Below are 13270 nucleotides of genomic sequence, written 5' to 3'. Positions count from 1 at the left end.
CATTCGAGTGCAGAACGTCCCGGCGCTGTCGGGGGGCGTGTCCTGTGTGTTTGAGGAGCTGAGTGAAACACCAGGGGAAGTTCTGGCTAAAGATCATGTGATGTGTATGTCACCATCACTGAGAGAGCTGCCAACACACAAACAGTCCTACGGTAAGACACACACACACACACACACACACACACACACACACACACACACACACACACACACACACCTCTAAGTGTTGGTAGTGATGTCACACGTTGGTTTCAGGAGAGAAGCGGGTCGTCCAGCTCAGCCTTCGGTCCATAGAAACGGGTCATCAGTTCATCACCACCGACTTCATCTACTACAACTGCTCTGTGCTCAACTCGTAAGTCTGACACCTGCTCACCTGTTCCATCCTGAATGGACCAATTAGATCAGAAGATCAAATTGACAGGCCAATCAGTATCCGCTGTGTGGGAAAATGTTTTGCGTGAATTCCTACCGTTAGATTCTGATTGATGTTTGGTTTGAAACATGAACACTGGATTGATCCCCCTGTTTTGGATGTAGAGACACTGAACGCCTCACTCGTCACCTGTCGTATGTAACCTGTCACCTGTCGTTCTCTCTCAGGTGTACTTCCTGTGTCAGTAGCGCATTTCCTTGTCATTGGTGTAAATATCGTCACGTTTGCACCAACAACCTGCAAGACTGCTCCTTCCAGGAGGGACGAGTCAGCAACATGGAGGTAAACCTTTAAACTCGTCTCATGTTCAGGTGTTTTAAAACATCCACCCACTTCTGTGTAGACCAGATAACCGTAATCGTCTTGTGTTCAATCACTTGTCCACCTTGCGGGTCACGACAGTCTATCTCAACTGGCTACAGGTGAGAGGCAGGGTACACCCTGGATGCAGCGCCAGCATATTGTGGGGCTGTGTTTTTGAACTCTCAATAATGGTATTATAATGGTAATAATAATAATAACATTTCAGTTAATATTAACTATTTCAGCCAGGGACTTAAATCGCCCTCCATTAGAACCCAAACCCAGAGACATTAGAGAACAAAATAGTTCCTGAAGACATCATAGGAAAATTAATTCCTTGTCTGCTTTCTGGGGCCCCTCGGGGCCCCCCCTCTTTTGAGCCACTGCTAGAATTAAACACCTGTCCTAACGATTAGACCAGAAGTAAAGGATCAACAAAATGATATTTATTATTCTTCATGGGTGTTTAATTAACTATGATGGATTGTAATACAGAATTACAGACATTGATTCTACTGTTAGAACAAACACACACACACACACACACACACACACACACACACACACACATACACAGACACGCTCCAGAAACCTGTGATTAATTTGATAAAAGATTTTATTCGCTTCATAGCCCAGCCCTGATTTATTTGTCTTTACTTTGGGCCGTTTAGCTCCAGTTTGTGTTGAAGTGTTTGAACGTGACGATGTGAGAGGAGGAGGTGGAGGTCAGACCAGCTTCTCTCCATCATTACACGGTTCAGCAAACAGCGGTAAAGCTTCAGGTCGGCAGCGAAGGACATGCGTCGTCTTCATCAACACATTCCAAACAACTCTGTTGTTTGGAATGTGTTGGTGGCTGGAACAGCTTGGCTGACCTGATGTCACTGAAGGCCACACAGTTTTAAAAGTGTCCTCACTGGTGTGTTCAGGGACCAGTTTGAATTAATATTCTGCTCATTTTTCACATTTAAAAAGGTTTTTTTTCAGCAGCTGATTCTGAAACGACTCCCTGGTGGTGTATCTATCAGTACGAGTACACCAGAGTAATAGATTACATCTCAGTCCAACGAGCCGAGGCGCTCTTGTTATCTCCTTCACAGAGACATCAGGCAGTAGCCGCTGTCTCATTGATTGGCCCTCGGTGTCATTACAGGGTGACAGTAACAACCTCTGATTGGCTAATTGGTTAATAGAAGATGAATAGACACTTAACTGACACAAAAGCATCCAATCAGAGCAATTAATGTTAATTACCAGGCAATTAGGCTGACTAAAGAGAGGAGGGAGGGAGTGGCAAGAGGGAGAAAAAAGATTCTGAGGGGAGGAAGTCTCTTTCAGAATAAAAGTCTCCTAAAAAAACAGCTGAAATCACAGTAGACCACTGGTCACACAGCAACCACACACCAAACACACAGCAACCACACACCAAACACACACCAGTCACATACCAGTTGCTGCTGCGCTCTGGTCCACTTCCTGTGGAGCTGCTGGTCTTTCTGTCAATCACAATACAATTAATTACCGTGGTGACACTCATTAATAAAGGATTCACCCCACTGAGAGCCAGGCAGTGTGTGGGTGTGTGTGTGTGTGTGTGTGTGTGTGTGTGTGTGTGTGTGTGTGTGTGTGTGTGTGTGTGTGTGTGTGTGTGTGTGTGTGTGTGTGTGTGTGTGTGTGTGTGTGTGTGTGTGTGTGTGTGTGTGTATGTGTGTGTGTGGTCCAGCGCTCAACACTCCCGTGACCACAGGCTCTGACTGACTGCCTTCCCTTTTCATAAACATACTTTTTTTTTTTTAGTTATGTGTCTGGATCTGATTGACAGATTTTTTTTTAAACATTACCAGCAGGGATTTATTAACGATGTCTGATGCTACATTTGAAGCTACACTAATCAATAATTCATATTAGCAGCAGATGAAATGTGTCTGGTCATCATGACACTATTGAGAACAGAAAATTCTCCTCTACCTTGTTTTCTTTAGACGTGGTAACAGCTAATCTGGCAGGTTAGCTCATGTTTAATTCATTTATTTATTCATTTTTCTGGTGGATCTTTCAGAAAACGACTGAATTTCTTGATTTAATACAGAAATGGTATATATACTACTCTACATGTATATGCTGAAGGAAGGTTTAAGGTGTCCCTCAGGGATGACGGTTAGGCCTCCGGTTTATCGCTCACTCTCTTTCACTCCAGGGCTGTCCTCAGATCCTGCCCACCTCTGACATCCTGGTCCCGGCGGGGATGGTCCGCCCCATCACGCTTCGAGCCCGGAACCTCCCCCAGCCTCAGTCCGGCCAGAAGAACTACGAGTGTGTGTTCAGCATCCAGGGAAAGGTTCAACGCATCCCTGCTGTCCGCTTCAACTCCTCCTGCATCCAGTGTCAGAACACCTCGGTGAGAAACACTGCATTACCCAGCATGCACTGGTGGGATGATGGATTTGATTGTAGTTTATTTTAGCTTAGTTGTAGTTTTTATTATGGTGAGTACAGTAGTGGTGTTAGTAATGGGATTACTACATTACATGTGATACAGCGGTCATAGCCGTTAGCATAGTTTGCTTTGAGTGAGCTAATGTTTACACACACACACACACACACACACACACACACACACACACACACACACACACACACACTCACACAGTTTTTCCATTTTATTACCAAATGGATGACATCTTCAATTGAACTACACCTCCCACCTCCTCACCTTGATGCCCCCCATCTTTCTGGTTGTCATGCCGACCTCAGTAGTGTGACCTGCGGGGTTAAAGGTCAGGTTACAGGTGCACAGCTGGTATTGATGTGTCTGAGTGGGATTCAAATATGTCGGAAACACGCTACTGAGTGATTTTTGTCCTGTGCTGGGATGACACTCGCCACACACACACACACACACACACACACACACACACACACACACACACACACACACACACACACACACACACCAACTGTTGTCCGTCTGCTCGTACTCATTTCCTGTCCTTCATCTGTCTTCCTGTCGGTGAGCCACACATACAGATGGTCAGTGTGTGTGTGTGTCTGTGTTTGATTAAGTTACTATTCCCAGAGGAAATTGTCTATTTAGCACAACAGCACACACACACACACACACACACGCAGTATTCCTGCGATCTTAAAATTCCTCATCCAGACTCTTCATTCATCAAAATGAAAGCACAGAGTCAGTTTCTGTCTACAGACAGAACCAAGATTTACAGTTTAATGTGGTTTTAGTCGGTTTGGTTGTGGGAGGGATGCTTGGGGGGTGGAGGGGTTGAGCAGAGGTGGATGGAGGAGGTGCTTTAGTGAAGTTTCCAACTACATCTTAGTTTTTAATAAAGTTCAAAAAGGAACCGCCTCTGAGCGGCGGTCTGAGGAGTTCATGCACAAGTGAAACATGTTGTTATCAGCAGAGCACAGGTCATGTGACGCTCAGATCACATGTGATTCGATTCAAACGCAGCTGAAGCTGTTGCTGCCACCATGATGTCATCAGGTCGTTATGAGGTCACTGTCAGGTCCCACAGAGTGAAGCGAGCCAAGGTTTTAAAGGTTGCTTCCAGTAGTGAAGTCAGATCCCATTCTGACCTTCCCTCTGATGTCTGGTGTGTGTGTGTGTGTGTGTGTGTGTGTGTGTGTGTGTGTGTGTGTATGTGTGTGTGTCTGTGTGTGTGTGTGTTAAGCCTGGCTTATGCTCACCGTTAGAAACAGATCTGCTGTGTGTCTGCTGGTGGTTTGGGTTTGATAGTGCGGTGGGCTCTACGTCTGCATCACACATTCTGCACATGTGCAGTAATTGATCTTAGGAGTTGCAGCAGCGACTCACAATGAAGGGCTCTGATTGGTGCAGCATCTCAAAGCACCTAAAGGGTGCAAAAAAAAAAAAAGTCCAACATTTTTGTGTGCTGTTTAAATATGCTTTCCACCCAGAGTCACTTATAAGTCCCCAAATACTGTTTAACACCTCTGTTAATTATCGGCCTTTAATTAAAATTTCTCCCTCCTACAGGATCATAATTATCACGGAATTGAATTTTTCTAATTGAAGAGTCCAAACATTTAAATTACCCTCTCCGCGTCTCTGTAGTACTGGTACGAAGGGGACGAGTCTGGCGATCTGCCGGTGGATTTCTCCATCGTGTGGGACGGAGACTTCTTCATCGACAAGCCTCCAACGATGAAAGGTAAAAACATCTCCTTCATCACCGGTGGAAAGAGTCTCCCACTGGGATCTCTTCCTTCATGTGGTGAAAATAAAGGCTGTCTCAATGCAGGATTTCGTACTAATGAAAGCAAAGCCTCTGCTGAGCCAACATTACCACAGCTAATATTGATGGTTCAATGTGTACCCCTTAGCACCAGCGCTAGTTTTTTAGCTTTGCGTGATTACCTGTTTCCTAACTGTGCCAACTCTTCTTGGCTCTTTGTTAGCGTTGCTTTATAAGTGCGAGGCTCAGCGCTCCAGCTGTGGTCAGTGCCTCAAAGCTCCTTCAGCGTTTGAATGTGGCTGGTGCACCGAAACCAGGAAGTGTCTCCTGCGGCAACACTGTCCGTCGCCCGAACAGAACTGGATGCACCACGGTCGGCACAATCTACGCTGCAGCCACCCGCGCATCACCAAGGTGGGGAAGTGAACCCGAAACCTCATAGCTCACAACAGATCCCATTCACTGCATTAGCATCAGCTGAAGTCATATAGTAGCACTGGCTAAAATCATGTTTACCATTGGACCTTTGGCTGTAATCGTAGTAGCATAACTGCATTAGCAAAACCAAGTTATAGCTGCAACGTATAACTTGCAGCTATATCTTATGATCTGCATCATGTGTCAGGTATAAACAAAGAAGTGTTATTAAAACATACGTGGACGCTCTCACAGAGCTAACGTAAATACATGACATGGAAGCTTTCACTGCTAGCTAAGTGGAAAATAGTGCTGGCTTCTGTGGTGAAACATAGTTGTTTGTACTTGTACAGTGAATGTGTGATGCTCAGATTTACCTGAGTTTTATGTTTTGTTCATCCTGCTAGTTTAGTTAGTTAGCATTGATGTTACTTACACAGCTAACACTTGTATTTTGTCATACTTCAGTGGATGCAGGTCTGTCTTATCCAGCCTGTTTCAATCCATTGATAGCTTGTAATTGATCTCATCCCCTACAGATTGACCCCCTGACTGGGCCTAGGGAGGGGGGGACACAGGTGACCATTGAGGGGGAGAACCTCGGCCTGCAGGTGAAGGAGATCACTCACGTTCAGGTGGCCGGAGTCCGCTGTAACCCCGTTCCTTCACTGTACATCAGCGCTGAGAGGTCAGTGTGTGTTAGCGCGTTTCCATGACGGTAGCATTGAGCTGTGGCCGTGTGATGTCAGAGGTGTGACCATCTGTGTGACACGCAGGATCGTGTGCGACATGGACGAGGCTCTCCTTCCTCACTCCCCAGGAGGTCCCGTCGAGCTCTGCATCGGAGTCTGCAGCGCCGAGTATCGAACACTGTCCACACAAACCTACTCCTTCGTGGTGAGGACGAGAAATGTGAAAAAGAACTAACTGTAGTATTAGGAGGAGGAGTAGTAGTAATTATATTAGTAGTAGTGGTAATTGTAGTAGGAGTAGGAGTAGTAGGAGTATTAGTAGTAGTAGTAATAGTAGTATAAGTAGGAGAAGTAGGAGTAGTAGTAGTAGTAGTAGTAGTAGTAATAGTAGTAGGAGTAGGAGAAGTAGGAGTATTAGTAGTAGTAGTAGTAGTAGTATTAGTAATAGTAGTAGTAATAGTAATAGTAGTAATAGTACCAGTAGTAGTAGTAGTAATAGTAGTTTTAATAGTACCAGTAGTAGTAGTATTAGGAGGAAGAGGAGGAGGAGCAGGAGGGGGAGTAGTAGCTGTAGTGGTATTAGTGGTAATAGTAATATTTGTAGTAATAGTAGTAATAGCGACACTAGTTGTAATGTTAACAGTAGTAGGGATAGTAGTAGTAGCAGTGGTTATTTTAGGACTAGTAATACTAGTAGTAATAGTAACAATAGTAGTAATATTAGTCATAATAGTACTAGTAGGTACCGTAGTAAGAGTAGTAGTAGTAATGTAGTAGTAGTAATGTTGTTATTATTATTAGTAGCAGTAATAAGAGTAGAAGCAGTAATAATAATATTATTAGTGGTACCTCTACTTACGAAATTAATTGGTTCTGGAAGAAATTTTGTGAGTAGAAAATTACGTAAGTAGAGACGTGTTTTCCATGCAAACGCCCTAATCCGTTCCAAGTCCCCCAAAATTCAGACGTAAATGTTTTATAAAGCATAAAAATGCATCAAAACATGTAACAAATACATGTTACAATTAGATGATTACACAATAAATGACAGTTGTGTGCATAATGTAAAAAACAAAGAATAGAGTAAAGAATAAAAATGACGGTCATTTACCTTTTAACTGCTGTCCTCATTGTTTTTTTCCCCCTTTGGTTCATGCGCTCCTGTCTCACCATACCGAACAACAGAGTGAATTCCAGTCCTCCTTTTGAACCTCTCCAACCCCCACACTATGCCTTAAACTCCTTAAACTTCCTTTTGTTTTAATAACATGTCGATTGTAGATGCATTACAGCCATAGTCTTTGGTGAGATCAACCAAACGCATCCCTTTTTCATGCTTTTCTATGATCTCTTGCTTTGTTTGTATGGACAAAAAACCTCTTTTTTTTTCGTCTTTTCTTTTCCTCTTTTCTCCGTCACTTCCTTGGGGCCCATAGTGAATACTCAAAAAGTTAATATATTTACGTAAAACTATCAGAACACCGCATGGGTCGAGGGCCGAATGACGAGGACGCTGCATAGACACCTATCTAGTTACACACCGAGGTCCCTCTTAGGCAATGGGAAGCCAGGAAGATGCTAGGTAAGAGCCAATGGCAGAGCAGATGTAAGAATGTTGTGTTCGGGAACCTTCGTGAGCTGCGAGTAGCAGCCCATGCTGTATTTTTACCTTTCGTATCCTGAAATTTCTTTCGTAACAAGAAAATTTCGTATGTAGAGACATTCGTAAGTAGAAGTACCACTGTTGTAGGATTACAGTAATAATTTGTGTGTAAGCAGTAAAGCAATAATAAATGTCTCCTCTTCCTTTTCCTCCTCCTCCTCTTCCTCCCCCAGAGCCCCAGCTTTGCTCGAGTCCATCCTGAGAGGGGTCCGGTCTCCGGTGGGACCAGACTAACGGTGACGGGTCGCCATCTCGCCGCCGGCAGCAGCGTCAGTGTTTACATCGAGAAGGAGGACTGTCTGTTTGTCAAGTCAGTTTGAACCCGTTCCCTCCGATCGGTTACAATCACTGTGATATAACATCACTAACCACGCCCTTCTCTCACAGACGGACCAATCGGGAAATTGTTTGCATAACTCCCGCCTCCTTGTCGGGCTCTGGCCCCGCCTCTATCCATCTGATGATTGACAGGGCTGAGGTGATGAACCCAGATGTGAAATACATCTACACAGAGGACCCGACCATCACTAGCATCGAGCCCAACTGGACCATTCTCAAGTAAAGGGACCCCCAGGATTAATCCCCAATGCATCAGAGCATTGATCTCTAATCTGTGTATATGTGTGTGTACTCGTGTCTAGTGGCAGCACGGTTATCACAGTGACTGGAACAAACCTGTTCACCATCCAGGAGCCCAAAGTCAGAGCCAAGTACGGTGGCGTGGAGACCAACAATGTGAGGAAATCCTGCTGTTTTTTGTAACCGGTTAGCGCGTTAGCATTGACCTGAGTGGATATTTTCAGGTGTGTTCTGGGGGTGTTGGATCACGGAGAGTGGGGGGCTATCCCAGCTGTTTTTGGGTGGGACAGGTCACCAGATCATCGTTGTACCTAGAGAGCACCAGGTACAAGGATGAAGTGGTGGGAGGTAGCTTCAGAGAACCAGAACATGACAGAAACCTGCAGACGTTTTTAACACTCCTTTAACTCTCTTCAGTTTTGTACCGTGGTGAACGACAGCACCATGACGTGTTTGGCTCCTGGGCTGATCTACAGTAAACCCAACCCGCCAGAGGGGGCGCTGCGTCCTGACGAGTTTGGCTTCATCTTTGACCAGGTAAAAAAAAACAAACGACGACTTTCATGTCAGGAGGCAGCAGCATCCAGAGGAAGAGTTCTAGAGTTTCTAATTGTTCAAATGGTTCTGATGATTTTAATGGTTCTGATGGTTTTAATGGTTCTGATGGTTGTGGTGATTTTAATGGTCCTTATAGTTCTTGAAGTTTTAATGGTTGTTGTTTGTCTCCACAGGTGTCCTCTCTGCTGGTCATGAACTCCACCCCCTTCACCCACTACCCCAACCCCACATTTGACCCCCTGGGGAATTCTGGGATCCTGGAGGTCAAACCGGGGTCACCCATCATCCTGAAGGTAAGAAAAGCACAGGAAGTGAAGAAGAACTGATTTTAAGTCCTGTAAGGTTGTAGTTTAGAGCCCTGGAGCCCTGTTTAGAGTAAATCTTTTCTCGATAATTTTACTCCACTACATTTAGTGGATTACTTTTCAGATTACTTCTAACAGAGTATTTCTACCTTCTGGTTTGGTTTCAGGGTAAAAACCTGATTCCTCCAGCTCCCGGGAATAACCGCCTGAACTACACCGTCCTGATTGGAGAGTCTCCCTGCCTGCTGACCGTGTCAGAGAATCAGCTACTCTGTGATTCGCCGGATCTGACTGGAGAACAGCGAGTCCTGGTGAGCACCACCTGTGATTGGTTGGTTATCTGTCACTAAGATGATTTCGAGTTGTTAAGGTAGAGAAGAGGAGCAGAGAAGGATGGAAGAGGAGGAGAAGGAGAAATGAGAGAGGAAGAAGAGGGCAGGGGGTCTTTATAAAGGTGAAAATCATTAGGCGACGCTTCAGGGAATCATGGGTAATTAGTGATGTCACACATGTTCAAAGTCGAACCAACGAGTGCTACCAAACACCATTGATACATTATTAAAACGATTGACTTCAGATCAATAACGAATGTCATGTTAGTGCTTTCACTGTCTCATCCCTTCATCATCATCAGCTCATCTTCATCATTTATTTATCAGTTTGTTCAAACGAGCTTTCATCTGTTTTATAATCAATATTTAGAGCCTGTTAGAGGTTTTAATAAAACATTAATACGGAGCAAAGATAATTAATAAACAAAACAGGAAAGAGAGAAAGAAAAAAGAAACAGACTTCCGTCTCGTTCTGATGAAGAAACGTCAGGTTTCCTGGGGGTGTGGCCTGTTGGTTTATTTCCTGTCATCCTCAGGAAAATGCTCTTTGAAGAAATAAATCAGAATTATATTACAGCATTAGTATGACTATACGGCAGATTTTATCCATGGTGACAAAATATTTTTTACTTTTAAACTTACATGGAGAACAAGTTTCTTATATTACTCCAGCACAGCCTTGATGCTAATGTGATGTTCTGTCTGCAGATCCTCGTGGGCGGTCTGGAGTACTCTCCGGGTATGCTCCATATCTACTCTGACAGCGCCCTCACGTTGCCTGCCATCATCGGTATCGGAGCGGGCGGCGGCGTGCTGCTCATCGCCATCATTGCCGTGTTAATCGCCTACAAGAGGAAAACACGAGATGCCGACCGGACGCTGAAACGCCTCCAGCTGCAGATGGACAACCTGGAGAGCCGGGTGGCGCTAGAGTGCAAGGAAGGTATGTGAAGACATGAAGGAACAGCCAATGACAGAGGAGCAGGTTTATTCTAAGGAAGTTCCTTAAACAAAATGTCACCATGTAAATCCCCCGTCATCCTTTCAGCCTTCGCTGAGCTGCAGACGGACATCCAGGAACTGACCAACGACATGGACGGAGTGAAGATCCCCTTCCTGGAGTATCGCAACTACACCATGAGAGTCATGTTCCCCGGGATAGAAGAACACCCGGTTCTCAAAGAGCTGGATGTGCGTACCCCTAAAAACATGAACACAGGGTTGTAACACCTCATGCTGATGGATTTCCTATCATTTTTTCATTTTCATTTTTTATTCATTTTGTTTTGTTCGCTTTGTTGACATTAATTGGTAGTAAAAAAAATACTTTTTTAGCTTTTATTATGAACAAATGTAAGTCTTTCCAAAAGACAGGCTGTAACTGACTGTAACACCTTACAACAGACTGTAACCCTCTATAATACTTCATAATACTTGAAATCAGTCTATTACTAATTATAACCCTCTATAACCCTCTATAAAAAAAAATTAAAATTAAATAACACTTTATAAATAGCTGTTACTAACTAGAACACTCTATGGCGCTCTATAAAAAAATATAACACTTCATAATACTTGATAACAGTCTAGTACTAATTATAAAGTTCTATAATCCTCTATAAGACTTTATAACACTCTATTACAGATGGTTGCTAACTGTAACACTCTATACCTCTCTATAGTAGACTGTAACTGACTATAATCCTTTACAACAGGTTACTACCAACTATAATGCTCTATAACACTCCATACTCTAATACTGGGTATATCATACTGTACAACAGACTATTACAGAGTGTAATGCTTTGTAGTGCTCTATAACAGGTTATTACTGGCTATAACACTTTATAACACTCCACTGTTTCAGTCTCCAGCTAACGTGGAGAAAGCTCTGCGTCTGTTCAGTCAGCTGTTGAACAACAAGATGTTCCTGCTGACCTTCATCCACACTCTGGAGGCTCAGAGGTCGTTCTCCATGAGAGACCGAGGGAACGTGGCCTCGCTGCTGATGGCTGCTCTTCAGGTACCTTCTAGTGGCCTTCAGATGGTCTGTGGGCACCATCACCTGCTAATAACTGACCAGTAGCTGATGACTGGTTGATTGGTCAGGTTGCATCAGCGTTTTTTTATGGTTCCTCTGTCCAGGGTCGTATGGAGTATGCTACCGTGGTGCTGAAACAGCTGCTGGCTGATCTGATTGAGAAGAACCTGGAGAACAGGAACCATCCCAAACTGCTGCTGAGGAGGTAAGAGGATGAGAGCAAGGACGCAATGAGACCTAAACATGTTCTGAAGCTCAGGACAACATTCTGGAGGGCATGAATGTGGGCCTGGGGCGTGGGCAGAGCAAAATGGTTGGGTAGCATCCTCACAACTAGTTTTACCTGCATGCATCAAGTTAGCTTGTTTAAAACATCAATTTTCAAGATTGTGCTGAACGTAGTGGAGGGAAATATCAAAGACGGGAAGTAAACAGGAAGTTGTTAATCCAATCATCTTCAAACGTCAGATGTTAATTAATGTAACCAGCCTTATCTCTGACCTCTGACCTTTGACCTGTTGTGTGTTCAGGACAGAATCAGTGGCTGAAAAGATGCTGACGAACTGGTTCACCTTCCTGTTGCATCGATTCCTGAAGGTAAACATTTACTTCTTCATCTTTTACTTTGATATTTGAGGTTGTGAAGGTGACATCCTGCTGATGCTTCTCTACCTGTCTGTCAGGAATGTGCAGGTGAGCCTCTCTTCATGCTCTACTGCGCCATCAAGCAGCAGATGGAGAAAGGTCCCATCGACGCCATCACAGGAGAAGCTCGCTATTCTCTGAGCGAAGACAAACTCATCCGACAGCAGATCGACTACAAGCAGCTGGTAACACACACACATACACACACACACAAACACACACAGTGTATTAGACCTCACACACCCATCTCTCACTCTCAGACGCTGATGTGTATACCTCCGGAGGGCGAGGCCGGGACGGAGGTACCGGTGAAGGTGCTTAACTGTGACACGGTGACTCAGGTCAAAGACAAGCTGCTGGACGCCGTTTATAAAGGAATCCCATTCTCCCAGAGACCCCAGGCCGACGACATGGACCTTGGTAACATCATCATCATGGTTTATAAGTGGAATAAAATTAATGTGGAATAAATGTGTTCAAAAATAACATTTACAAGTAGAAGTGTCCATAGAGATGATTAACCTGACTGCAGCGATTAGGTGTTGTGATGACCTGGTGACTTGCCCGGGGTGAACCCCGCTTCCCACCCAAAATTAGCTGGGATAGGGTCCAACCCCACAACCACACACAGGATGCAGCAGCATTTAATCCACATTTCTACGGTGTTTACCCGAAAAGGATAAAAACAGCGATGATTCCTCAATCATGCTAGCTGCTCTGCAATACTGTACATAGACTCATCATGCTATGAGCTAAAGGCTAACAGTATCATGCTAATGAACAATGCTTAACAAATAAAGTCACCCTGAGGGCAGCAGGAGCATCTGAGCGTGTGGCTAACGTAGCTTAGCATCTCCTTGGTGCTAACCAAGCAAGCTAACGGCTTTTTGCTGTCATCAGAGTGGCGTCAGGGCCGACTGACCAGGATCATCCTGCAGGATGAAGACGTCACCACCAAGATAGAAAGCGACTGGAAGAGGTTGAACACGCTGGCACACTACCAGGTACATACACACACTCACACACACGCTCACACACACACTGGTCTCAACTTGGTGAGTCCTGGTTTCTTATCAGTTCCT

The 13270-nt window shown here is 44.5% G+C and overlaps 1 protein-coding gene across 2 annotated transcripts in view; it reads left to right on the top strand.

Moving 5' to 3' along the window:
- Positions 1 to 13270, top strand: part of plxna3 (plexin A3) — a 56920-nt gene that overhangs the window by 36838 nt on the left and 6812 nt on the right. Inside the window, exons 10-31 of one of the 2 annotated variants that reach the window (XM_068327657.1) lie at positions 1 to 152; positions 256 to 355; positions 604 to 718; positions 2937 to 3137; positions 4836 to 4932; positions 5180 to 5370; positions 5913 to 6061; positions 6150 to 6270; positions 7902 to 8038; positions 8116 to 8286; positions 8370 to 8463; positions 8725 to 8844; positions 9039 to 9158; positions 9338 to 9481; positions 10211 to 10445; positions 10551 to 10693; positions 11370 to 11525; positions 11648 to 11748; positions 12074 to 12140; positions 12227 to 12373; positions 12449 to 12608; positions 13089 to 13192. The exon at positions 1 to 152 is cut by the window's left edge and continues 5 nt beyond it. In XM_068327657.1, the coding sequence (XP_068183758.1) occupies positions 1 to 152; positions 256 to 355; positions 604 to 718; positions 2937 to 3137; positions 4836 to 4932; positions 5180 to 5370; positions 5913 to 6061; positions 6150 to 6270; positions 7902 to 8038; positions 8116 to 8286; positions 8370 to 8463; positions 8725 to 8844; positions 9039 to 9158; positions 9338 to 9481; positions 10211 to 10445; positions 10551 to 10693; positions 11370 to 11525; positions 11648 to 11748; positions 12074 to 12140; positions 12227 to 12373; positions 12449 to 12608; positions 13089 to 13192 (3025 nt within the window). Of the gene's footprint in view, positions 153 to 255; positions 356 to 603; positions 719 to 2936; positions 3138 to 4835; positions 4933 to 5179; positions 5371 to 5912; positions 6062 to 6149; positions 6271 to 7901; positions 8039 to 8115; positions 8287 to 8369; positions 8464 to 8724; positions 8845 to 9038; positions 9159 to 9337; positions 9482 to 10210; positions 10446 to 10550; positions 10694 to 11369; positions 11526 to 11647; positions 11749 to 12073; positions 12141 to 12226; positions 12609 to 13088; positions 13193 to 13270 lie in introns of both variants that reach the window. The other variant, XM_068327649.1, reaches the window with a different exon arrangement.

This window comes from Antennarius striatus, chromosome 2, assembly GCF_040054535.1.
Source record: "Antennarius striatus isolate MH-2024 chromosome 2, ASM4005453v1, whole genome shotgun sequence".
Lineage (NCBI taxonomy): Eukaryota > Metazoa > Chordata > Actinopteri > Lophiiformes > Antennariidae > Antennarius > Antennarius striatus.
The sequence above is the reverse complement of the archived record's forward strand: the minus strand, read 5'-3'. Positions and strand labels throughout refer to the sequence as shown.